The sequence below is a fragment of the Sphaeramia orbicularis genome, chromosome 3 (assembly GCF_902148855.1).
Source record: "Sphaeramia orbicularis chromosome 3, fSphaOr1.1, whole genome shotgun sequence".
In the NCBI taxonomy this organism is placed as follows: domain Eukaryota; kingdom Metazoa; phylum Chordata; class Actinopteri; order Kurtiformes; family Apogonidae; genus Sphaeramia; species Sphaeramia orbicularis.
In genome coordinates, this window is record NC_043959.1 from 7,131,378 (window position 1) to 7,159,343 (window position 27,966).

Here is a 27,966-nt window from a genome sequence, read left to right on the forward strand (position 1 = left end):
TGCACACCATCATAATTAATCTGAAATGAAGCAATGATGATATGAATAAAGTGTGAACCTTCATCTCTGATTTTAGCGTTTTTTTGTTGTTGTTTTTTTAAATATTGCATTAGCAATTTAAGAATTACAACCATTTTATATGTAGTCCCTCCATCCATTTGCAGAGGCTGCAAAGTAATTGGACAAAGATGATTATAAATATGAGGATTGTTTTTAATATTTTAGCTGCAAATCCGTTGCAGCCATTGGCGTCCTGAAGTCTGGAACCCATGGACATCACCAAACACTGAGTTTCCTCCTGGAGTTGCTTTTCCAGGCCTTTACTATAGCCACCTTCAGTAGCTGTTCGTTTGTGGGTCTTTGTGCCCTCAGTTTAGTCTTCAGTAATTTTAAAGCTGCTCTGTTGGGCTGAGATCAGGTGACTGACATGACCACTGAACAACATCAAATTTCTTTACCTTCTAAAGGTCCTCTGTTGCTTTTTCAGCATGTGTTTAGTCATTATCCATCTGTAATGTGATGCACTGTCCTATTAAGTTTTTTTTTTTTGCATTTGTCTGAATCTGAATCTTGGTTCTCTGACTTCCTCCCACCATCCAAAGACATGCACTAATATTTTAATTTGTTAAGCTAAATTGCCCATAGGTGTGAATGTGAGTGATTGGTTGTTCATCTCTATATGTCAGCCCTGTGATGAACTGGTAGGCTTGCCATTGACGAATTTAAGAGCGGTTAAGGCAGGTGATTTAATTTTACTTTAAGGAAAGTATTTTAATCCATGCATTAATACAATGTTTTTCAACCTTGGGGCCTGGACCCTACATGGGGTCACCTGGAATTCAAATGGGGTCACCTGAAATTTCAAGTAATTGATAAAAAATTTTTAAAAAATTACTTATAAAAAATCTATGGTGAGTTGACAGAGACAATCCCAATCCATAAAAGACATGACAAACTGTGAAGCTGAAACTGAAGCACTCTGTTTATCTTTCAAATATTCATTGTGGTCTGTTTCAGATGCTGCAGCTCTTTCATAATTCATAGTTTGAGTTGTTGTTTGTTCAGTATTAATTGTCGGCCTTGTAAATACAAGTTGGACTGACTGTACATATCCTGACCAAGGAAAATAAAATCCTCACTTTGTGCAGTAATCTACACCTGGCTTTTCTGCCTCCATCCATAATGATATACATAATATAGACTAAATGTCGTCCAAAATTAACCTTTATTTGCAACATAATATAGCAAACTGATACATGATCAAAAACAAATTAATTTTAGCAAAAAAACCCCACAATGTCTCCACTTTGAATGTCTGGGATTGCCAGAAATTTGTGATGCTAAAATGGGGTCACAACACAACAGGTTGAAAACCACTGCATTAATAGAAATGCTTCTTGTGAGTGTTTCTTAGAGTCATGTGAAAAATAAAGCAGCTTACACCCTCTTTGCATTCTATGGTTTTATGTGTCAGGACTTAATTTAAAAAAATCATCTGGTCCTTACCAGAATCTAAAATTGTTTAATTCAAGTGTAAAACAACACACAACAGATTCCACTGACCCATTATCCACTTACCGTTAATGAACCTGTAGTGGAGAAGCAGAGTGTACAAATCTAAGTAATTCAATAGCTTATAGAACCACCTTTAGCACCAATAACTTGAATTCATTGTTTTCTGTGTACTTTATTGTTAACCTGCTCTTGTTTCCATTTTTGTTTCAGGCCATTAAGGTTTGTTCATGCACATGTCTCTTCAGGTCCCACCATGGTATTTCAGTGGGTGTGAGGTCTGGCCTGTGACTGTGCCAATTGCAACATCTTTGTTCTTTTCCTTTTCAACTATTCTGTTGTAAATTCTCTGGCTTACTTGAGATCATTGTCCTGTTGCATGACCCAGTTTCAGCCAAGGTTTAGCTGTTTGACAGATGGCCTCACGTTTGACTGTGGAATCCTCTAGAGGAGTTCATGGTTGACTCAACCACTGCTCAAAGTCATCAGCTGTCCACTAGGCTTGTCAGTGGTATGAGGTGTTGTGCTGATATGCTGTGTTTGCTTTTCACCAAATGTGCTCCTGTGCATTATAACCAAACATCTCCACTTTGATTTCATCCATCAAGAGGGCATTGTTCTAAAAATCTTGTGATTTACTCAGAAGAAACCGAAGCTGTGCTGTCATTGTCTTTTCATAGAGAAGAGGCTTTCTGCTGGTGACCCTTCCAATCAAGACCCAAAAAGCCGTTCTGGTTCAGCTTTTTTCTAATTGTTTTGTGATGAGCTTAAACATTTAAATGCAAATGAGGCCTGTAGAGTCACAGATGAAGCCATTGGGTTGCTTGCAATTTGTCTGAGCATCACACAGTCTGACCTTGGGATGAATTTCCTGGGATGTCCACTCTTGGAATCTTTTTGGAATATTTCCAGTTGTGAATAATTTGTCTCAGTGGAGAATGATGGACTCCTTTGTAAATGGCCGTGTAACCCAGATTGAAGAGCAACAACAATGGCTTTTTGGAGCCCACTGATGATTTTTGTCCCTCATTGGTATTGTGTTAACACACATCTGAATGGCCCAGAGCAGCAAACTGCCGAAACAACAGCTTTTATAGAGGTTTCATACTCGCTGACAATCAGTAGATCAGGAGCAATCTATTAGCAGCGCTTGGCTGTTAGTTATCGAACTGGATGTAAGGAGTAATAGTGTACTTATTTTTTACATATCCTTTCGGCATTTTGGCTTTTTTTCCTCAGATAAATGTAATAAATGTAGTGTTTTTCATCTGAGGCCATATAAACATAATTTTAACTTTGGTTTGTTTGTGTTTTTTTTTGACTATGTCCTGATGCATAAAACTGCAGAATTCAAAAAGGGCCTTTCATAAGACTATTATTTTGTGGCATCAAAAGGACCACCCTTTCGGCTCACATACCTGATGACATGCTGATTCATTGCATTTAGATCACCACGAAAGTAGCAGATTTTTGATGACTCTGAGCTAATTGCTAAGAAAGGAAGAACCTGCTTGACGGTATATGTTGTTATCAGTCTGTTGTTACAAAATCACATTATTACTCATTTACTCAATCATCTTTATTTATTATTTTAAGCTGTTGATACATTTCAGCATTTAACATAATGGTAATTATATTCATGTATGATTACTTGTTTTTTTGTTTTTTTTGTTTTTTCAAAAGGAAGTAGCAAAAATAGAGAATTCTGCAACAATCAATACTGCAGAGAAAAAAAAATGTAACAATAAAATCACACTGGAAAATGATCACATAAACCCACACGAACTCTGTAGTTTTCGACATGATTGATTCCAAGCTGAAAAATCATCATAGTTGATCTCTACCTTCCAGTTAAATCATTGCAGATTTGTTTTCTGCACAGAGGCTCTAACTTTTGAATGAGCGCAAAAGTTGCCACTTGGGTCTTGACATTTTGAGATAGATGATGCCAACACCAACCAGGACACATCCAGCGATGAGTATCGCGTTAAGATTCAGGTTGGTTGCTGGAACAAGAAACAAGATTTTATAAAATTAAGAGAAAGAGTCTAAAGGTCAGCAGGACAATGTTGTGTCATACAATACTTTAACCCATTAAGACCCAGTGCTACTTTTGGGGCAGCTCCCAAATGGGTTTTTCTCTTTAAGTGATTTATTATAATATTATCTTCTTTTCTTTGCATTTTTTCAGTGAAAATCAGTTATTTTTCTATATTTAATTTACTGATAATATAGATGTTCATCAAAGTTCAGATTAAAGTCGGGGGTTATTATATCAAAAATAGAGAAAATTGAAGAAAAAGTGACTTATTCAGCAAAGATATAAATAATTGGTTATAAACCAAGTGCCTCCATGCACTGTCATTGTTTCCTCGTTCACTACAGAGCCTCTGAATGTCTAAATGGGTCATATCTGATGACCATGAAAAGATGACAAACTGTGTATCAGTGGATCAACACGTATTAAACATTTTAGATCAGTAGATGCTTTTGGCCAGTGGTGGATGTTTGGGTCTTTATGGGTTAAAAACACTGGTAAAAATTCAGGATGATTACCTGTGCTCTGTGCTGATCTTTTTAGGCGCAGAGGACCCTGAGACACAAAATGCACTCCTGACTCCGCAGACACATCTCTCTTTCGGCGGCCGGGGAAAAATGGATTGCGTGTTGCACTTATGCATCCTTTGGCGCATCTGGTGTTATAGTTCCTCGAGTCACAGACCATGACAGAACAACTGATGTACACCTGAATATGAAACAAACATGCTTTATATTATATTTATTATATCACAGCATTTAACAATGTCTATAGTCAAGGTTATATTCATGAAAGGAGAGACAGAAAATTGGATCAGAAAACACAGCCTGAGTTGTTAGTGTCAGAGGACAACTACACACTGAGACTTATATAAACAAACTCCACAGTCGTCAGATTCTTCATCTGCTATGAAACATATCGTTAGCCTCATTGGATAATTGCCAAAGTTATATTTTTTCAGATCATAGTCAATGATGCAAAATGAAGCAGCAGTGTAAGTAGAGTAAATTTACGCAGATATCACAATTTAGCAAAAAATATGACTCAGGCAATTATGCTATGAGGCTAACGATATGTGTACATAACGATATCTGAGTCTACATATCATTAATTGAAAATGAATCATTAATTTTGTTGAAGTTTATTATTCATTTACAAAAATCCAAACATAAACCACAAAGTAATTTAAATGTCTGGATTGGTTTCATAGCTACCACACACTGAAGGTCCATACTGAAAAGCCCCCTTTTTAGATAGAATTTTAGAAAAAAAAAAAAAGCATATTACCTGTGATTAAAAAAAAAGCCACAGCATCATGACAATGAAGCTTTAATTTGAAAAGAAGGTGTAATTTTATAATATGAATTTATTCTCATGTTATTCCAACTTTATTCACTAATATCAGAGGTTTGGTGTTGTCATGGTGACCCTAATATTCCACTGTGGTAAATCAGTAAGTGATGCTCAATGTAGTAATTTAGATTATCCTACATGTAGTAACTTGGTATAAAGTACATTATAATTCTGAAAATTTGTTTTAAAAATGTGAAAATATACAGAAAGGGGAGCTGCAATAATTGCATTTAGGTTAACAGGTTATGTTCACAATTTTACTGCAATTTGCTTTGGATTAAAACCCGTTACCTGGTCATAATTCTTAATGAAGTCGAAGACCTCTATGCTGAACCTGAACCTGTTGCTGTAGTAGTATGAGTGATAGATTTGAACAGTTGAATCCACTGCACACCTAGTCAAAAGAAGATTGACAACATTATTAGTATTACTTGATAAAATATTAACTTAATATAATAAGCATTAGTTAATAATAAATGCTGAGGTCTGGCACTGATTAAACAAAAAACAGTGACAGAGCATAACTCTGTTTTTGTGATTACATTTAATTGTTATTCTCTGAGGTTAATTTGATAAATGTTTAAGTTACATATTCACACATTTATGGAAAAACAAATAAATCCAAAATTGTCTGGGACTATGAAGTCATACATTTGACAGAAAAATGGACTAAAGAATTGTTTATGTAAATCAATGATCATAGTCTTCTATATCCAGTAGAGGCAGTGTTATTGCACCTACCCATCTTTAATGAAGGTGTATGATTGCCCATGGTACCGATTATCATAGGGTGTAGCTTTGCAGGACTCTACAAATATCTCCAAGTAGGAATATATATATGAGACCTCTATCTCCATGTAGATCCTGTCACCCAGCTCATATTCCAGTGGGTAAAAATCTGGATCAATCCTGTTATAAAAGCGGCTATTTGGGTAGAACTCAAAGCTATAGGTTAGTGTGCCAAAGCCTTTGTCCCACACTGTGACATTCCTCCTGTGGACCGTGAAACTCTGTAGCACAGTTCCTTTTTTGGGGTACTGGCAGTAGAAGTTAAGTCCCAGCTTGGTTCTTCTTGTGATGCTGCCAGTCAAGCTGTCTGCAGCCACTATCTCATTCTTAAATATTAGGTTATCCTCATCTTCCTGGGAAGTAAAAAGAAACATGATCATCAGTTGATAATGAAACAATTAATGTCTCTCATTTATTGTCCAAACTTAAACAATAGAATAAAAATATGTTTAAAAAATGTCCTCTAACTAATGAACAATCAACAGTTTGGTTTGTAAATGCAAAATGTATGTAACAAACAAATATCCAGCATAGTTGTAATATTATGCTTCAAAAATAAATACAGCAAGCACCAAAAAATGTCCTGTGACAAAGGACAAACCATTTTTCCTGTTTGTGCTGATGTTTTTCTCTCAAATGGCCTGAGTGGTTCATCCCCAAGAACAAAAAAGTGAATCTATTTGAGATTGACTGTGCAAATCAGCAGCTTTAACTTACCAATTTTAAATTGACTCTCACACTTAGTAAGGATCAAATGATGAATCAACCCAAAATAAACACAAATACAAATGGAGTATTATTTTGATTATTGACTTGACTGACTTGATGTTGTCAGCATAACACCAGCACTTTTAAATTGGGATATATCACCACCTGCTGTTTCAGAAGAGGAATTGGTCAACACATTATTATTTTTTTTTTGTTTGTTTGTTTTTTTGCATTTTTGTGGTGAATGCTGAATTGTAGGGCATTTGTTAAACAGTGTGTTAAGTAAGAAAATGATCCCCGTTCACGTTACCTCCAAATGTGTACCACAAGAGTACAGAGGGATGGAAGCGGTGATGTGAGTGCTGTTCGAGTAGCTGTAGAGGGAGCAGTAGTAGTCATTGGGATTCCTGAACATCAGTCGAACGTAACTGGAGTTTGATAGGGAGGCCTTCTCAAATGTTAGTTTCATTCTACTTCCCTCGCAATTCACATCAGTTTTCACTAAAACAAGATTAATCCAATATTAGACATAAAAATGGTGTGTGTGTGTGTGTGTGTGTGTGTGTGTGTGTGTGTGTGTGTGTGTGTGTGTGTGTGTGAGATAGTCATCAGATGACCACCATAGTTCATCACAGTCATCTGCTTGGCATGTGAATAAAAGGCAAATTTTCCCCCATCGTACGTTAAAGTGTACCTGTACTGGTCATGTTTCCAACACTAAGTGTGCTTTGTGTCTTACTTATAAGCAAGAGAGACGCAAATTCATTCATTCATTCATTTTCTGAACCCGCTTTATCCTCACCAGGGTCACAGGGGTCACTTGGAGCCTATCCCAGCTATATAGGGGCGAAGGCAGGGTTCACCCTGGACGAATCTCCAGTTCATCTCAGGGCTGACATATAGAGACAAACAATCACTCTCACATTCACACCTATGGGCAATTTAGATTAACCAGTTAACCCATCAGTGCATGTCTTTGGATGGTGGGAGGAGCCAGAGTACCCAGAGAGAACCCATGCAGACACGGGGAGAACATGCAAACTCCACACAGAAAAGTCCCACCTCCATTGACTGGTGTTGGAATCAAACCCAGGACCTTCTTAGTGTGAGGCACGCGTGCTATCCACTGCACCATTGTGTCGCCCCAAATCAAAAAAATAAAAAATAAAAAATCAGCATAAATGCACCACACTGGACCTTTTTATTTAGTGAATTACATGCAGGGGCAGAACCTATGGGGAGCAGCCATTGCCCGCTGTAAGTGATGTACCAGTGTTGTTTCTGGGTGAGTGCGAGTAAACCAGCAGCAGTCAGTGAGTGACAGTGAGTGGAAAGCATTGTGTTTGCGCTTGTTGTTTGTGCGGCCGTAAGCTTTGTACTCCGCCATTATCATAGAGATGCAACCCAGCACTGGTCGATGATGTGTCATCTTAGACTGGTGTCTGCTGCACTGGGTCATTGACCAGTCCATCTCAGCCCAGGTAATCAGACAAACCAACAAGTATGTGTCACTACCAGTGCTGGATTAGCCCGTGGAGGAGACAACATGTTGCTGACCATGACTGACTGACGGAGCAGTGACTTAAGGCTCATTTATACTCACTTTATGTGCGTAAATAGGTATGTCTATTTCTAAACATTGTCATGCATCACTGACTTCATACTTCCATGCGTCCAGTGCGTTAGAATGAGCATTTCTCAATCAATCCACCAGAGGGGGCCGCTCTTAATTAACATGAAGAAGAGTAAAGTTTTTTTTAGAAAAGTAAAGTCAATAATATCAAACATGTCGATGACAGAGGAGGTATTACTAATGTGGATAATGATGTTGATATTGAGAAGGGTATTTGTCATAAATATACATTTGGGGCGACCATGGCTCAGATGGTAGAGTGGGCCATCCAATAACCAAAGAGTTGGCGGTTCGAATCCCGCTCTGTCCTAGTCAGTCCATTGTGTCCTTGGGCAAAACACTTCACCCTCCTTGCTTCCAGTGCCACTCACGCTGGTGTATGAATGTTTGGTGGTGGTCAGAGGGGCTGTAGGTGCAAATTGGCAGCCATGCTTCTGTCAGTCTGCCCCAGGGCAGCTGTGGCTACAAATGTAGTTTACCACCATCAGAGGGGGAGAGTGAGAGTGAATGAATAATGTAAAGTGCTTTGAGTGACCAAAAAAGCGCTATAGAAATCTAATCCATTATAAATATGACGATGGTTTATCACTAACTCACACAGTCGCTCTTTGAAAAGTTCTGCTATTTCTGCTATTATTCTCTTCGAATCTCAAAACTGCCTCCATGGTTCATGGTAGTACTGCTCTGTCTTCTCTGACTGGGTACGCATCCACAAGCTCCTGGAAAATGGATAGAATTACGTACGGAATGTACACAGAGGACAGATAGAACGCTCTGTCCGTATCCGTCTGCATGTTTAACGTAGAGCATAAATGAGCTCTTACCACTCATGCATACGTGACAACGGGCTATAATGTAAATTATACATTACTAGTGGCATTGTACCTGTGGTGCCATTGTACGATAGCATGAGACACTAAAAGCGCCCAGCATACCTCACAACATTTGAATACGGACATAAAATTGTGCGCAGTAGGTTGTCAGGTAATGTTTGTATTTATTTGGCGAGTTTGGTGGCAATCGGGCATGTGAAGGTCTGTGGTGAGCTCAGACTTGGTCCGAGGTGAGCTGGAACGCGGTCTGAGGTGAGCTGGGATGCGGTCCGAGGTGAGCTGGGACCCTGTCTGTGGTGAGCTCGGACCCGGTCCAAGGTGAGCTGGGAGCCGGTCTGTGGTGAGCTGGGAGCCGGTCTGTGGTGAGCTGGGAGCCGGTTAAAATTGCCCAGCATACCTCACAACATTTGAATACGGACATAAAAGTGTGCCTAGTAGATAGTCAGATAATGTTTCCATGAATTTGGCAAGTTTGGCGGTGATCGGGCCTGTGAAGGCTGAGGAAAACCCGTACAAACGCTCTCCTGTGCTGCAACGTCAGGACATCGATCAGACACACATGCATCGGACAAACACATGCTGGACAAACACGCACCGGACACAGAAACGTCCATTATAGTAGGATAGGGAACCGCTTGTATTATATGTGATCTTTTAAAATAGCTTGCAATGAAACTTCACCACAGGTACCCTTTAATGCAGATCTTTATGAAAGGACATCGATACAGCCTGAAAATTGTGCTCACTTTGCAATGTAGCGTAGGGTGAGGCTTTAAAGTACACAGAAGACTTACCTTGCTCTGGTCCAACGTGCACCAAAACACACCTCATTTCTGACTGATAGACGCTATGCCTGAAAAACATTGTCAAACACCATGATTCCACCTGCTATCAAATGGTAAAAAGTAAAATTAACATGCAAAACACAACTTTGTGTGATCTGTGGAGGTGACCTGTTCCCTCTGTTTATGTAGCAGCTCATTGTGAGGTAACAGAACTCATTAGTGAATGGTGTAACCTGCTGACGGATGACAGGTCAGGGTAGAGAAAGCTGAACAACTGTGTGAGATTTAACAGAAATGAAGCGCAGTAGTAAATTCAGTGGGTCAAACAATGGGCCTGATTAATGTATGAAAACTATTCTAACTTCTTCATAATTTTCATGAAAGAAGTGTTTGCAACCTAATTAATAACATGTTTATGAAGTATATACCCTCGACCTCAACCAGGTCTTGCACTTTAAAAAAATGCTTGTGATCTAAACTACATTGCACTTTAAAAATGTTGTCAAACTATTATTAGTATTTTGTGTTATTGCTAAGGTTTTAATTTGTTGTTCTCACTGATCTTTGAACCTGTCTTTCATTATGTATGGTGTGTGCTGCTTAAACTCTTGGCCAGGTCACCCTTGTAAAAAAGATCTTGATCTCAATGGGATTTTATCTGGTTAAATAAAGGTTAATAATAATAATAATAATAATAATAATAATAATAATAATAATAATAATAATAATAATAAGTGTCTTACTTTGATGATGGTGTTGAGTGAGCTGTGGTATTGTGAAGGCAGGACGGGGTTGCGGCTGCAAAATTGGTGCTAAATAAATAAAGAATAAATAAAATTTTTGTTTTCAAATACAAATAAATTTTAATGCAGAAATTAAAAAAAAAAGAAATTAATCCAAGGCTCACCTAAAATGTGATTCAACAACAAAGCAGATTGTGAAATAACTTCCAACGTTACTTTCAGCTGGTGTCCATCTGATGAAAAATTCACCATCTGTGGTCTTGTGCTTGGTCACATGAAGTGGTCCAGTGAGATATATATGATCTATTCTGTATGAAAACAAAACCAATACATCATATATTAGTTTTATCTGAATAAAACTCTTGCTATATTTTTGCAGCCACAGGATCCGTTGACTGCCTGTTCTGACTTACGTTCCATAGAAAACTTCTGCCATGATTTTTATCTCCATCTCTTTGTTGACTTGTGCATGGACGCGTGTCCCATCTTCAGGAGTTGGTTTTTTAAACTCCGGCACATACAGCCCATCCATACAAGAGGGAGCAGGTGGGTCCACTGAGTTACAAAAAGTTTTATTTAATGCATGTGAGAAAATTCCACTTTATATTGCTGTAGCCACATTTTTCAGATTTCACACTCAAGCAACTTCCGAAGAGTTCAGCGATGCCAAGAGTTTTTCTTCTCATATAACCTCCAACACAGGTCAAGTCCACAACTATTATATACAAGGTTCCATGGTAAGGGCAGTGCAGCAGTGTTACATCCATTCTGATTCAGTTATAATAGCTGTGGGATGAACTGCACCGTCTGGTATATATCATTAATAGAAATTAATCAAAAACTAAATCAGAAACTACATGGAGGTACAAGCACAAGTACAAGTAACAACACTAACCCTTAATAAACAGGAGTGAAGTTATGCATCAGACAGGAAGGCATGGTGTTACCTATCTATTCAGGGCAAAAGAATCATTATAAGAGGATGATTTTTATAACTGAACCTTTATTTGACAGTCATCTTTAAGTTGAATATGCACTTTCATTGGTAATAATGAGGTTTATTTACCGTGAGCTGTTGGTGGTGATGGTTTTTGTAGGTCTGTGTAATCATAGATATAGTATGTGTGGCTGTTGCAACTGCAAAAAATTTAAGATATCTGCTACTTGAAATTAAAAACGGACAATATTTTCACGATCACAGCTTTCTTTTTCATAACTAAGCATTATCAATCCACTCAACAAAGACAATTTCAACCACCGGTGCTTTGCAGCGTAGGTTAGGGTGAGGAGTCAGTATATCTTTTCTTTTCAGAAACAAAAGAAAAACTAGTGGTTAATTGATTTTCATTTTAAAAGAGAAGAATTAAAATTGAATTTCAAGGCGTTTTTCTTTTTCAGTGTCAAAACAGATAAACCAAATTTTTAAAAAAAAAGATTGATTTTTGTTTTCTCTTTCTAATGACAAAAAAGAAAGTTACTATTTGACAGAAATGGAAAAACGGAACAAAAACGGCTGTTTTTTTTTTTTTTTTAATTCTATTTTCTGAGTGGATGTTGTCGTTTTCAAGGAAAAAGTGCTAATGCCTAGGTTACAAAGATTCTTACAAACAATGGGTTTGTACAAATCTTCCAGTTCGTATGAAATCTGGAGTTTGTAGACATTTGTGGAAGGAGAATGTCTACAATGTCTACTTGAAATTCAATTTTAATTCCTCTATTTTAAAATGAAACTCAATTAACCACTAGTTTTTCTTTTGTTTCTGAAAAGAAAATCCAATTACCAAAAGATACACTGACCGTTAGGTTTAGAAAACTTTTGTGTAATGTTTCATAAGAGAAAATGATTTCTAAGTACATGCAGCACCAGCTTAAGGCATTTGAAGGCCCTAAATTAACAGTATATGATTGCTTATTGCAGATATTACATATGTATCTTATTAATGCATTACTATAAATTGATTATTCTGATGCTCACCTAGTGTTTGTTTTTTCATCTGGTGCAGTGATCCATGTCTTTAGTGGTATTTTACCGAACTAATCTTTAATCCAGAAGTGTTAGGTGAACAACCGAAACAACAGAGACTGTGGCTTTGAACATTTGTTGCTAATTGAATCCACATCTTTTATTTCTAATCCAGTGTAGAGGGATGATTGGAAGAACTGTGGAATTTGCATGTATCTACAACTTTAATAGGATACAAATGTTTCAGTTCAGCCAATAAATGGATCACATCCAGCATATGTTGTGATTTTCTGTTAATGTCGTTCGTCTAAACCAGGGGTGTCAAACATGTGGCCCGGGGGCCAAATGTGGCGCGCCAGAGGTTCCAATCCAGCCCGTGGGATGAATTTGTGAAATGCAGAAATTACACTTAAGATAGTCACAAAACTTTTAGTTAAGGATCCACACACAGATCAGGGGAAATATTATCATAATAACCTATAAATACTCACAGCTCCAAATGTTTCTCTTTGTAAATGCAAATATTTTCTTATACGTTTCTTTTTTTCTTTTGTTCAGACGCTTCTGAGGAAGACTGGAGTCACAGTTGAAACTGTCAAGAAGGTAACATTTTAAAACTATACTTTGTCTGAACAAAAGAAAAAAAGAAAAGTATAATTACATTAACAGAAGGCAAAATGAACATCATTAGCCTTAAATATTTTTTTTGTAATTTTCTTGTATTTACACTAAAACAATTTATCCTTTGACAAAAACGGTACATTTTCTTAACAAATATGAAAAACCTGAAATGTCTTAAGAGAAGTAAGGGTAATTTTAACAATATGCTGCCTGTTACTAAATATTTTGTGTATTTGTAGATCCACTGTGATCTGTAAGTTGTAATCAGAGGTGTAGTCCAGGGTATACAGTGGTATACGGAGTATACTTACTTATTTTTCAGTCAGCATTGCGTATACCCACTTCTAAATCCCCCTGGTGTGCACCATTAAGTAGAATCTGAGCCAAATTGCTCATTTTTTCCCCTAGGATGGTGAAGCCATGACCTGCCCTACTCTGCCTCTAATTGGCTAGTACTCACTGCCTTTACTGATTAGATTGGTTAACTTTAGGCATGAGGACTGATGAGCCAATCAGAGGGGGGTCATGTAGAGGATTATATTGCTAACTAGCGCTGGCCACCTCTGGAACCTGATTGGATACTCCAGGTGCCAGTGCCACCCCAGTTGATTGACAGGTCACTGCAGCTCTTGTTGAAAGATTATTGGAAATGCGAACAAGAAAGGCAGAATAAATGTCTTTCAAATGAGTGGCACGTATTGAGAGAACCTACTTTCATGGAATACATAATTCTGAGGTAAGTTTTAAGGCGGCTTCTGAATGAGTCACTGTTTTAAACTATGGGACATATGACTGCACATTTAGAGGAGAAGAGATTTTGTCGCCAATATTTCAACTGTGTGAGTAGGCTAACGTTATGAAAGGCTAGCATTATCCTATGTTTGCCTCATGTTGAATACATTTACATTCATGCAGCTGCTTGTGTGACTAGTAATACCTACAAGTCATGATAATTTTATAACAGTGAGCAAATGCTACAGACAGATTTTTGGGAAAACTAAATACAGTAGTCTGACACATCAATGTTTCTAAAATGGTGTTTTCTGGACTACTTAAAATGAAAAAAGAAAAAAAAAAAAAGAAAAAATTGAGAGTATACCCACTTCTCCAGGGACTACTACACAACTGGTTGTAATATACATTTGTAAATGATAAACTGAAGCATAATATTGTTAAAATTGCAGGTTGTTCATTTTATTCACATTGTTTTAAAGGACAGTTTGCAGATGTAAATGTTTTCATCATGTAAGGAAAGTTTGAAGTTGACATTATTTATATATAATTATGTTATAATTTTACTGGTCCAACCCACTTCAGACCAAATTTGGCTGAATGTGGCCCCTGAACTAAAATGAATTTGACACCCATGGTCTAAGCCAACAAGGAACAGGCTTGCATCCATCTCATCTATTATGATTTTCACCTCCCTACCTCCCTCTGAATTTCATGTTATTGCAAGTATGTGACAGCAAACAAACTACAACCCCAGATCAGAAAGAGTTTGGATGCAGTAGTGATATTTAAAAATATGTTAAAAACACATATTTCATGCTTTCTCTTGTTATCTTCATGTATTTGTAAAGGATGAGATAAGTCATTAACAATGTGGTCATCAAGGCCATAAAGAGTAAAGATAAACTAAATGCGACTATGAAGACCCCATAGTGCTGTACATAACACCTTTTTTGCAAATTCCATGAAGTGACTTGCAAAATACAGCTCTGTAGTATTATTTTCCATGCCATACAAGCCAAAGAGAATTTACTACTAATAATGATAAAATGGACCATATTAAAGCAGATGCACAGAGGATGCATTCTCAGTGACTCTCCAAAAAGCTAAACCTCACTTTTTCTTGCTAACTTTTATTGACAGGAGGTTGACAATTATTCAGTGAACAGTGATTTGAAATCTGACTTACCAAGTAAAGAGAATTGTAAAGGCAGTTTACTGAGTGGTGTTGGCATCAAGTACATTGTTGTTGTTGTTGTTGTTGTTGTTGTTGTTGTATTTGATGTTGTTGCATTTGACATGGCAGATGATCCATTGACAGATCTTAGCAGAGGACACTTTTTGGATTGTGTTCCATCTGTGTAGTTCAGCGTGATCATCTCTTGTGGAAAGTCCTCGACCACCAACTCAAATCCATAAACAGTATCATGTGCAGTGGATTTGAGGTAGTGCAATGTGCCAGAGTCCTGATGATGTAAACATTTCATGTTTATCATGTATCTTCAATTGTATGTTGCTGCATCTTACCTGAAGTATTGTGTTTTGAAACCAACCTGATCTAAATGGAATCCATTAAATTGGCGGCATTGATAGCACTCTGTATATTTGGAAACTCCATATCTGTACTGAACACTGTCACCATCAGGATCAAAGGACATCAGTCTGTAGGCCCGTGGGCAGTTCTCAGGAACTCTAAAATACCCAAAATTATCAGGAGCAAATGTCAGGTTTCTGTCAATTAATCCGTAAAATCACAGTAAGCAGGACACAGGCAAAACATTTGGAAATTTGAAAAGACATCTTCAGGTTGCTCTCTCCTCTCTGTCCGAAGGAAGGATGGAAGGATGCTCTGCTGTGATTGGCTGTTGTGTAAGAGGTAACACTAACAGCTAACATTATGGGCCTGATTTATTTACTAAAGCTTTTTACATGCGCAAACTTGACTGCACACGCAAAAGCATGTTGAAGCTTATCTACTAACAGGATGCACTGAGGGTTGCGTCTCTCAAAATTGGAAAAATAGCTTGCGGAACCCACTTAGCGCATTTGCCTTGATGAATATGCAATATGGGCGTTTCTGCCAGAGGGCCGGATCTACTAAGATCCCAGTTTGCGTGTACTAATTTACGTGCACAATCTAGAATTTTGTGTGTGGGGCTGGACCGCAGTTTGCAGGTGATTTACTGCAATTGCTTGCACAAATTACAACAGGTGCAAAGTCTTAGAGACCGTCCTATTTAAATGAGGGTTTTGCGTGTGCTGCTGGAGACAATAGCTACACTGTAAAAACTGCTCTGGGGTAAACCAGCACTAATGGAACAGTGACTGAATGATCCAGATGCACAGAAATGCAACATTGCAGGAGTTTTGTCATAGAAGGTATTGCATGACTCATTCATTCATTTATTTTTAATTTTAGAGGTGGGGGGGCTGTGGAGGTTGGTGGATTGAATGACTGTCAGGTGCACCTAATTTTGTCCGACTGTCGCCTAATGTTGGTGTGTATTTTTAATCACAATCATCAGTAGTGGAAAAGAGTCCCGTAAAGTGTGTGTGTGTGTGTGTCTGTCACTCCAAAAATGTTCACACAAGGGTGAAAAATGCGTTCTCTGCATCTTGTTTCATCATTTCGATGTCTCTTAACCACTTCCATGTGTGTGCAATTATGCATCCAACTCGTTTGCACCTCCCTTTGAGACATGTTAAATATAGACGCAGTTTCTATGAGCAAAATTGCTTTTGGGTTTGATAAATCTCTTTGCGTGTGCTAAATTAATATACTTACATTTTCTCCTCCCAGCACACACACAACTGCTTGTAAACCCCCCATATTACATATTCATTGTGGCAAAGGTACTGACTTACGACGGTGTACTATGGCCACATAAGAAAATAAATACGTTGTCACTACGAGAATAAAGTCGTTCTTTAACGAGAATAAAGTCGTAGTTTAAAAAAAAACTCATTATTTAACGAGAATAAAGTCATTAATTAACGAGAATAAAGTTGTTATTTAATGAGAATAAAGTCATAGTTTTAAAAAAATCATTATTTAATGAGAATAAAGTCATTAATTAACAGGAATAAAGTCGTTATTTAATGAGAATAAAGTCGTAGTTTTAAAAAACTAATTATTTAACGAGAATAAAGTCGTTAATTAATGAGAATAAAGTCGTAGTTTTAAAAAAGTCATTATTTAATGAGAATAAAGTCGTTAATTAACAAGAATAAAGTTGTTATTTAATGAGTATAAAGTCGTAGTTTTAAAAAACTAATTATTTAATGAAAATAAAGTCGTTATTTAATAAGAATAAAGTCGTAGTTTTAAAAAAAATCATTATTTAACGAGAATAAAGTGATTAATTAACAAGAATAAAGTCGTTATTTAATGAGTATAAAGTTGTAGTTTTAAAAAACTAATTATTTAATGAGAATAAAGTCGGTAATTAACGAAAATAAAGTCGTAGTTTAAAAAAAACTCATTATTTAACGAGAATAAAGTCATTAATTAACGAGGATAAAGTCGTTATTTAATGAGAATAAAGTCATAGTTTTAAAAAAATCATTATTTAATGAGAATAAAGTCATTAATTAACAGGAATAAAGTCGTTATTTAATGAGAATAAAGTCGTAGTTTTAAAAACTAATTATTTAACGAGAATAAAGTCGTTCATTAACGAGAATAAAGTTGTAGTTTTAAAAAAGTCATTATTTAATGAGAATAAAGTCGTTAATTAACAAGAATAAAGTTGTTATTTAATGAGTATAAAGTCGTAGTTTTAAAAAACTAATTATTTAATGAAAATAAAGTCATTTTTTAATAAGAATAAAGTCGTAGTTTTAAAAAAGTCATTATTTAACGAGAATAAAGTCATTAATTAACAAGAATAAAGTCGTTATTTAATGAGTATAAAGTTGTAGTTTTAAAAAACTAATTATTTAACGAGAATAAAGTCGGTAATTAATGAGAATAAAGTTGTTGATTAACGAGAATAAAGTCATTATTTAACAACAATAAAGTCATACTTTTATGAGATTGAACTCATAATATTTTGAAAAATTGACAGTTTCCAGTTTTACAGCGAAGGCAACAAGCGAAGCAGCAACTTCCCTTCTGTTCAAAACTCGGAGTAGCATCCCCACAGTTTGTTCAGAAACACCAAACCCTCTCTTTATAGTTCTGTGGTGTATCCACTAATAGCCCTACAGCTACAGTTTCTCCTCCACAAAAGAGGCAATTTGCTACAAATTAGTTTGGATCATACAACAAACCCAAATGTGTGCAAACTCGCTTCAAAGTCCTTATACTAATGTGTTGATGAGAGGATAGACTCAGTATTTGGCCTTTCTTTGTGCCTAACCCCCAAATGAAAGTATAACTTCACAAAATATTCCAAGTTCTACATTTGTCGATGAGTAAGTACTTCTCATTATATTATGACTTTATTCTCGAAATATAACAACTTTATTCTCGTTAAATAATGAATTTATTCTCGTTAAGTAATGACTTCATTCTCGTTAAATAATGACTTTATTCTCGTTAAATAACGACTTTATTCTTGTTAAATTAAGACTTTATTCTCATTAAATAATGACTTTATTCTCGTTAAATGAGTGTTTTAAAACTATGACTTTATTCTTGTTAAATAACGACTTTATTCACGTGAAATAACGACTTTATTCTCATTAAATGAGTTTTTTAAAACTACGACTTTATTCTCATTAATTAACAATTTTATTCTTGTTAAATAACGACTTTATTCTTGTTGAATAATGAATTTATTCTCGTTAACTAATGACTTTATTCTCGTTAAATAATGACTTTATTCTTGTTAAATAACGACTTTATTCTTGTTAAATTATGACTTCGTTCTCATTAAATAATGACTTTATTCTCGTTAAATGAGTTTTTTAAAACTATGACTTTATTCTCATTAATTAACAACTTTATTCTCGTTAAATAACGACTTTATTCTCATTAAAGAATGACTTTTTTAAAACTACGACTTTATTCTCGTTAAATAACAACTTCATTCTTGTAGTGACAAGTGTGTTTTTTTTTTCTTATGTGGCCCTAATACGCCGTCATACTAACTGGATGCAGACGCGCTATTTACACCTTTGAAAGACGCAACCCTTAGTGCGCACTGTTAGTAAATCAGTTTGTAAATTTTTTTGCGTGTGCAATGAGTTTGCACACATTTTAATACACACAAACCTTTAGTAGATCTGGCCCAGAATGTGCAAAATTATTAGGAGGAGTAGATGCAAATATTTATTTCGCGACGCAATGTGATTTACCAAACCTGAAACTGATTGCGGTGGCTGATTTTGTGTCTATATTTATCATGTCTGAAAGGCAGCTTTTAACTGGCACAGCTTCATGCAAAACTGACTGCCGTTGTTGTGGTGAGGAGGTGGCATAGGTACAACCAAAGGCAATGCAGAGAATAAATCCTTTCTGCTAGCATCAACATTTTTGGAATGTCGGAAGAAAAAGCAATTGAGACATATGTCCTACCCAGCAATGCCATTTTAGAACTTCAAGATGAACTGGGGGATGATTTGGATCCAGTCACAAGGAGGAGTCATGCAATACCTTCTATGAGAAATGTACAACAATGTTACATTTCCTTGCGTCATGATCATTTCAGCGCACTGGTGCCATTAGTGCTGGTGTATCCCAGAGCAGATTTTCCAGCGTACTGTCTCCATGACAACAACCAGTAGTGCACACAAAATCGTCATTTAAATAGGGCGGTCTCCAGGGCTTTGCACCTGTTGTCATTTGTGCAGGCAATCTTAGTTGATCACCTGTGACATGCAAATCAATAGCATGTGCATTTTTTAGCGCAAACAACCAAATTCGCACCTGTTATTTGCGATCATAATAAATCAAGCCCTTAGTGACTATTTTTGGTCATTTTCACACACATTACAAAACAGTGACAACAACAGTTCCAGTGAGGACAGTGAGTCAACAATCTCAGGTCCAATGTGATCTCCAGGGTCTGTAAAGTCAACCTCTGCATGAACAGTGAGTGTACCTGCTTTGTTAGGTACCATGAAGTAACGGTACTAATATAAGGAATGATGTTCAAAGGGATAATGTGGATGTGGACAGGTGTCTGGATCAGCACTTATGTTGGTCTAATGTTCTAAAAGTGATGTTCTCATGTTCTAAAATACACCTTTGACCTTACATGTGTTTTTCTTGTATTTTTTTATATTTACTTCTTGGATTTAAAAAAAATGGCACTTAAAGGTAAGGAACCAAATACGGTAACTTTATTGACCTTGATTTTCTACATAACAATAAAACATTTCGGTCAAAGTCTTGTTATGTCCTCCAATAACACATTAAGGCTGAAATTTGGTATTTCAGAGTATTTCTATAAGTGACCTATAAAAGGTTAAGAGTGTCATCCAGAACTGTTGCCAATCCCCCCCAGTTACCACACAACAGTAAAAACCCCTGTGACTCAACAACTACAATACAGCCCAATATGAAAAGAGACATCAATTAAACTGCTTACATCTATGACTGTTTTATGTTAAGACTTACCGCAAGACAGGTAGAACAGCAGTGACTGGAGGTCTGTTGGATTGTTCAGTGTCAGATCGTGTTCCCAAATCTATTAACGTTTGTAGCCTCCAACTACTTCCACCAGGAGTACGGGTTTCAGTCCAACAACAACCAGTTTCTCTGGTATTTGAAGACAACATTGTAAGCATAACACAAAAAAAGGATACAATATTACAATGATTCTCGGTTCTTGGATAACATACTGAGGATCAAAAATTATTATGCTTAATAACCATTATTTAATCCATGAAGACCCAAACTGCAATTGGCGACAAAACCATCTTCTGATCTAACCTGTTTAATACCTGTAATACATGTGAATAACTGGTGTAAAATACAGTTTTCATCTTTTCATGGTCATCAAATAAGGCTCATTTGGATGTTCATAGGCTCCATAATGAATGTGGAAACACCGTCATCTTCTACAACATTGATTCACCAGTAAAACCCATGGAGTTGGATCAATGACAGTGGATGGACACACTTAATTTGTGTTCAGTTAATGATATATCTGCTGAAAAAAGTCACTTTTCTCCATTTTTGATAAAATACCCATCAACTTTAATCTGAGCTTTTATGAACATGTACATGGTCAGTAAATTAATATATGAAAATACCTGATATTCACTGAGAAAACGGAAAATACAGAGGATAATACTATAATAAATGGTGTAAAATAACTTAAGAAAATAGAAGAAATAGAGTGAAAAATTCATTTGGGAACTGACACAAAAGTAGCATTGGGTCTTTATGGGTTAATTAATAAAGGTTACAGTTTTAAAATAAATTAAATAATTGAAATAAATACTTCACCCCAGTACAAAGGGTTTGTCATTTGGAAGGATTCTTGTCTCCACAGTTTCAGTTTCACACCACTTGTGTTCATAATTCAGCTCATCCTCTCTCTTGTCAATTTCGCCACTCTGTGATGCTATTTCATAGCCACAGTTACCACTGTAACAGGAGTAGCTGTGCTGATCAGAGCACATATGGTAGGTCTCCTTGTTCCGAATTTCTATCTGTGGAGAAAAAAATATTTAAACAGTTCCTCTGTTAAAACAGTCCTTAAATTAAACAAATTACATTTCACTTACAATTTTTATATTGCCCTCTCTTGAATACCATCTTTGAAGTTAAATATTAACTGAAGTCAATACTTTGCTCAAACAGACTTAGGCCCAGTTTCAATTCACTCCTTCCCCCGACCCTTTCCCATTACCCCTTGGCCCTTGCACTTGGCACTACCTCTTGAAATGGAGCTGCAAGGGGTAGGGGTTGAAACATTCTCCTGTGAAATGGGACAACCCTTCACGACCTGTTACGTCATCAGCAGTCATCAATGCCGCTATAAACAGATATGACAACTTTGTTTCTGAAAGTATTGTCAGTAGCTGTAACTGTCTCTGTTCCATGGTCGTCTTTTTATGGCTATCAACTCTAAACCGCAGAAATGCGATCTATAACACATCGAAAAGGCATTAAACGGTTGATCAAATGATTAAGTTGTTTACGAAGAAAATACGTACATTTGTTTCTTTCATCACACTGCTGCACTTTTTTGCTGTGTTTACCTCCATCTTGCCAATGATTCAAACAGAATTATGGGAAATTTGTCTTACCCCTCCGTTTGTAGTGTAGTCCTGGAAAATCTCTGTTTCGAGGACTATACAGCCCTATGCCTTAACCCTTCCCCTTCGTCTAATCAAGAATCGGGACAACACTACCCCTTCGCGTGTACGTGCAAAATGGAGGTGGAGGGGTAAGGGGGAGGGGCCAAGGGGTGAATTGGGATTCTCCTGATGGAAGATTATTACCTCCACCAGGAGGTATTGTGATCACTTTGCTTTGTGTGTTTGTTTGTTTGTTAGCAACTTTACGGGAAAACTATTCCAACCATCTTTACCAAATTTTACCCACAGATAGGCCTAGGCCCTGGGACAAACCCATTAAATTTTGGGCCAAGTAGGCCAAAGTTCAAGGTCACAGCAAGGTCACAAAATCTCAAATTTTCCTATCTCTCATCATTGAGCAATTTTCGAAAATTCATAAAAAATTCAAAACGACTCCGATTAGCCTCCAATTTGATACACCCATAGCTTATAACAATATCTTGTATCTGGCACAAAATTGTCCACATCCACTGTAGACTGTGGACTCTGTGGACATTTCAATTTAACATTGAAAATCCCATTTACGACACATCTGTCATTATAACTCAACAAATATTGATTGGAATTGAATATAATTTGACATACACATGACTGGTACCAAGCTTAAACTTTTTCTGCTGTATGGAACAACCTTGAAACTGTTTAATTCAAAAAGAAATAGTCGATCCACACATGCACACCATTTGGGGTGCTTGGTGGAGGTTTGCGTTCTTTGAACACTTGTGTTTTCATTGGGGTTTGTTTGTCTGTTAACAAGATAACTCAAAAAGTTAAGGAAGGATTTTGATGACATTTTCACAAAATGTTGATGCTGCCACAAGGAGCAAATGATTAAATTTTGGTGGTGATCGGGGGGGTGGGGGGCTGATCTGCCTTGGTGAAGGTCTGAGCTCTCCAAGTGCTTTTCTTGTTATTTATTTAATCAAATGGACTCAAATGTATCAAAATTATCTAAATATAAATTACAAATACTTGTATTTATACATAAATATATAATCCAAAGTACTGGTTTTATAAACATACTCAGTTAAAAGGAATAACTTGTTTTGTAAAAAGTTGTGTACCAAAAATACTGTCACAGATGGTGACGTTTTCATAACCATGTGGCTAAAGGCATTATTCTGAAGAATTTCGGACCGTCTTGAGTGTAATTGTCATTGAAATCTTTACTGTGCTATAGTAAAGAGGCCAACAGCAAAAACATAACAAACAGTAATCACTAAACAATAACAAAGAGGATGAAAATAGGACAATGTATTATGATCAGGTGATAATTATACAGGCTTGATGGATTGCTAACGCAAAATGACAGCGGTGACATAAAGCAGTAATGCCTAAAACATTACTAACAAATATTTAATAAAAAACACTCAAAAGAAAGCATAAGGAACTATAACCTAAATGAATCAGAGGTCTTTAAAAAAACAGATTCAGATCCAAAGTAACAGAAAGGTAAATCTCAGTAAAAAGAGTTAATTTAAGGAACAACCTAAACAAAGATACAGAAGAATCAAGATCAAATAGAGTCTTTAAAAATCCATTAAATCTAGTATATTAAGAAATTATGCTACAGAACCATGTAGCATAATGTTCTCATGTGTAATGTCTTTAAGTGCAATTTGTGGATAGTATATATTTTTAGATATTTATAATAAGTCACTGTGCTACTGTCTTTTAATTAGTTTTATACTGCTTTTATACTTTTATTACACTTTTATACTGCTTATATCTCTGACTTTGATTGTATATTTTAATCTTTTACATATTTCCACTCTGAGACCTCTGCATAATGATTCCTATGTATCTGAATGTGTACAAATGGTAAATAAAATTATCTTTATCTTTATCTTTAGCAGAACATTGATTTGGTGTTGAATGAAATGATGTCTTGAATGATGTGAATTGCAAACAGAATCAGTTCTACCCTTTATTTCCCCTCTTAAGTCACTTTTTTCAGATTTTGGGTGTTTTCCCCTTTATTAGAGATAGTGAACTGTAGAGAGAGATAGGAAGGATGGGGAGGGAGAAGGGATGGTGTGCAGCAAACGACCTGGGCTTGGAGTTGAACCCAGTTTGCCTTTTTTTTTTTCTTTTCTTTGGAAGCCTTTATTGTATAAAGTTTAAAGTCATTGTCAGTGGTAAGACAATACAGTATTACAGTATTACATTATTACAGACAATACTGTATTACAGTATACAGTAAATATAGTGACAGTATTTTGTATCTTGCACAATCAATCTTTATTTTTTTGCATCTTGATACACTTACTCTTTACACAGAGTACCCGCTTTATTTTATTTCATCTATTTATTTTTCCTTGCTTAGCGCACAGTTTATTTTCTTTATTTTGTTTTAGTTTAGCTTAAATTGTTTTAATTGTACAGTTTATTTCCTTTATTTCATTTTAGTATAGTTTCAATTGTTTACATTTGGAACTCGCAAAGTAAGAATTTCATTGCTCTGTACTGCTGTGCATATGATAATAAACTTCTTGAAGCTTGAATCTTTATTGTCATTGTCATTTGGTTAGTTAGTTAGTTTGTAACTTGTTTGGTATTTGGCCACTTGTTGCACTATTGCAAGTTCTCTGTCAGCAGGTTATAATATTGTTACTTCTCTTCATTAAAACTAAAGTGCAAGAAATAAAATAAAAAGCCCCAGAGTGTCTGTCATAGAGAATTCTTTAATGAACTAATAGAATTCAGTCTTCCAAGTTATCCCCTACTTTTCAAAATGATGTGCACTGTCATCCACTGTTTTACAGTCAATGGTACAGTGTTTTATTTTTATATAAGGTGTTTTTCATTCATATCACTGCTGGATCATGTGTATGCTGCACTTTACTGTTGAACATATTAAAGGCTGAGCACATTTGAACTACTTTGTATTATTTATATGCAAATTGGTAACAAAAATAGATAGATAGATAGATAGATAGATAGATAGATAGATAGATAGATAGATAGATAGATAGATAGATAGATAGATAGATAGATAGATAGATAGATAGATAGATAGATAGATAGATAGATAGATAGATAGAGTCACACTAACATGAGAAGGAGACCACAGTCACCAGAGTCATATACGACCAGAGTCAGACCACGCTGGTCTGTGGTCTAAATGTACCCTTTAATGCACATTTGAAAAGACTACACATGCTTATTTCAATAGTTGACGGTTGGACCTGATCAGGTGGGTGGTTATATGTAAAGGGTGGGTAGATGGTAGGGTGGGAGGGGTGGATTTTGTTGGCATTTACACAAATCATTATGTGTCCAAATACACACCTATATACATGTATGTACGTATATACTAGTGATGTGCAGATTGACACAGAAATATTGATATCTCCGATACCACATCTTTACACTCTAGAATCGATTCATAAATCAAAATATTGATACTTTTGATACTTCGGTCATTTGAGGTAATGTATAACAGGAACAAAGTGGAAAGTAGCTCAACTATTGGGATGTTGTCCAAATGATACGCAATTGGTCAGACATGAAGTGTATTTGTACAAAGTATCAGTATCAGATCGGTATTGCCGATACCAGCTTGATTTTTTACGCTGTATCGGATTGGAAAGGAAATTCGTGGTATTGAACATCACTAGTATATACACATACATTAAGATTAAGATTTTAATGATTTTAATGTTTTTAATGTTGAATATTTAATTCTACCCCATTTTGGTTATTCATTTATATTGACATACATGATGTTGTTTTATTCCACTCCTTCATTTCGCATCGATCTGACAGCATCATGTTATGTTATTTCTGCCCTCTCCACTATGATACATTCAAAGTTAGTCATGTTTTCATGTTTGCTGTGCTCATCTCTTTTATTGTTTGCTATTGTATTTTATTCTGCTGTTGTGCACTTTTACTTTGTCTGTCAAAGCACTTTGTAAACTCAGTTTTTAAAGGTGCTATACAGTATAAATAAAGTTATTATTAATATTCTTTATTTGTCAGTATATAAACACATGTAGACATGAACTACACACCGAAATGAACCTTCTGCTTTTGACCCATCTCTAGAACATGCAGGAACACACCACACACTGCAGACTGGGAGCAGTGGGCTTGCCATATGAAGCACCCAGGGAACAAATGGGGATTTAAGTGCCTTGCTCAAGGGCACATCAGCCAACAACTTTTCTGCCAGTCTGGGGAATTGAAACAGCTACACTCTCCAGCCCTCTAGGCCACGACTGCCCCATATTCATATATGGAGATGTATATGTATATACAGTGTTTTTTTGTGTGTGTAATTTTCCTTGACTCTAAACCTAAAGATAGATTATCATTTAAAGGAACTGATCTCTTTAAATACATTCAAAGTCATTTTAAATCAATGGGAAAAGGATAAATCAGGATGCTGATGTTTTTCAGGTTCTGTTTTGACGTTGTTGTTATACTTTTAGTACCTTATAAATTATTGATGGTGTTTTATATGCATGTTCATTTTTCTGTGATTTATCCCCCTGAGACCCAGTAAGTAAACATTTTCGCCGTTTTACATTAAATAATTGCCTTAATTGGAAACAGCATGATGCAACAGTTTTGTCAGATACATCTTTCTATTTTTTTTTTTTTTTTTAATATAATGTACTTTTCAGTAGACATTTCTTTCTTTTTTTATGTAAAGCTGTGAAACGCTTGTCCACTACAGAGGACAAAAATGCATTGCTGGGTCTCAAAAGGTTATGTATGGTTTTAGAACTGACTTTTATTATGTTTTATGTATGTTCTTAGTGTGGATGTATGATGTATGTACATTTAATGTATGGCGGTGATTTCTGTTTTGTGTAACTTCTGCTGCTGTCTTGGCCAGGACACTCTTGAAAAAGAGATTATTAATCTAAATGAATTTTTTAAAATTTTAAATAAAAAAAAAAAAAAAAAAAAATTATAAAACAAACTGTGGAAACCATGACATCAGCATAAATTGCTTAACTTCATAACTTAAAATGTACCCAGACTAGCTGAAAACTTGTATATGTATATTTTTCATACTTTTATCTTCAACAAATGTTCTGTTAGATTCAACCTTTGTCAAACCATCCTCCACTTACAGCTGCCTTCTATGTCAAATCAAATTTTATTTATATAGCGCCAAATCATAACAAAAGTTATCTCATCACACTATACATATAGAGCTGGTTGAAACCAGACTCTCTAGCCAATTTACAGAACCCGACGGAATCCTCCAGGAGCAGATATCCACTGCACTGTTGGAGAAATGCAGTTCATCTTTTTCTTTTGAGCTCAGTAAGTTTCCATCAAGAAAAATGTGCATTAAAATTTCTATTATCATGTATACACATAACAATGAAACAAAACCAAATACAATCATAAAAAATTACCTTTATTCCCTGAAGGATGTTAATGTAAAAACTTACAAACATATAAGTTACTAACACACTCTGTAAAATCTCCACTGACTATCTCTGCACAAAGTAAGTGATTTGCTCTAAATGACCTGTTCACACATACATATTGTCATTTACCATATTGCATATCACAGCTCTTAAAAAACAACCTACCCTAAAGGTTCCATTAGAGCCACTTCCTTTGGGTGTGAAGGTCATGGAGCCCGAAATGTAGTGAGCCGCAGATACCAGTGAGACCAGCGTCAACTGAAGCAGGATCACTGTGGTGACAGCCATGTTGCCTGGAGTCCACCTGTGGCCGATGCTGCAGGTGTTTTCTGACTCCAACATCCAGCGACAGCATCGTTTTATACTCTCACCTGCTGAATGATTGGCTTTTCTCAATACAAAAGGATGGCTCACTTTCCTCTGTTCCATCCTCTTGTCCAAATATGCTCACTTCTGGCTCTGCAACACCAAAGCCACAATGCAAACCTCTTGGCTTCACAACAGCTCAGTAACTGATTCCATCCATTTACTAGAACTGTTTTCACAGGACTACTGGGCATTTAGAAATGAACCCTGCACATTGGTGAAGTCTGGAATTTTTTTTATA

General features: G+C 36.1%; 1 protein-coding gene across 1 annotated transcript; it reads right to left on the bottom strand.

Annotated features, from left to right (window-relative positions):
• Nucleotides 1–3,188: 3,188 nt before the first annotated feature.
• On the bottom strand, nucleotides 3,189–27,886 carry LOC115412861 (CUB and zona pellucida-like domain-containing protein 1). Its single transcript, XM_030125519.1, has 13 exons — nucleotides 27,525–27,886; nucleotides 21,110–21,315; nucleotides 20,276–20,416; nucleotides 15,264–15,402; nucleotides 14,900–15,176; nucleotides 10,808–10,949; nucleotides 10,559–10,702; nucleotides 9,661–9,719; nucleotides 6,711–6,901; nucleotides 5,645–6,045; nucleotides 5,195–5,297; nucleotides 4,069–4,258; nucleotides 3,189–3,518 (listed from the first exon to the last, which is right to left on the bottom strand). Exons 1-13 carry the CDS (start codon nucleotides 27,786–27,788, stop codon nucleotides 3,400–3,402), a joined length of 2,376 nt encoding a protein of 791 aa, XP_029981379.1. The 5' UTR covers nucleotides 27,789–27,886; the 3' UTR covers nucleotides 3,189–3,399.
• Nucleotides 27,887–27,966: the final 80 nt, after the last annotated feature.

What these genes read in the sequence shown, in the direction of transcription:
- LOC115412861 (XM_030125519.1), bottom strand. Translation starts at nt 27,788, where the DNA reads ATGGAACAGAGGAAAGTGAGCCATCCTTTTGTATTGAGAAAAGCCAAT. An exon ending in GCTCTAATGGAACCTTTAGG is followed by an intron (nt 21,316 to 27,524) that starts GTAGGTTGTTTT and finishes TTTTCTCCACAG; the next exon opens with ATAGAAATTCGGAACAAGGA. An exon ending in TACACCTTCATTAAAGATGG is followed by an intron (nt 5,298 to 5,644) that starts GTAGGTGCAATA and finishes TCTTTTGACTAG; the next exon opens with GTGTGCAGTGGATTCAACTG.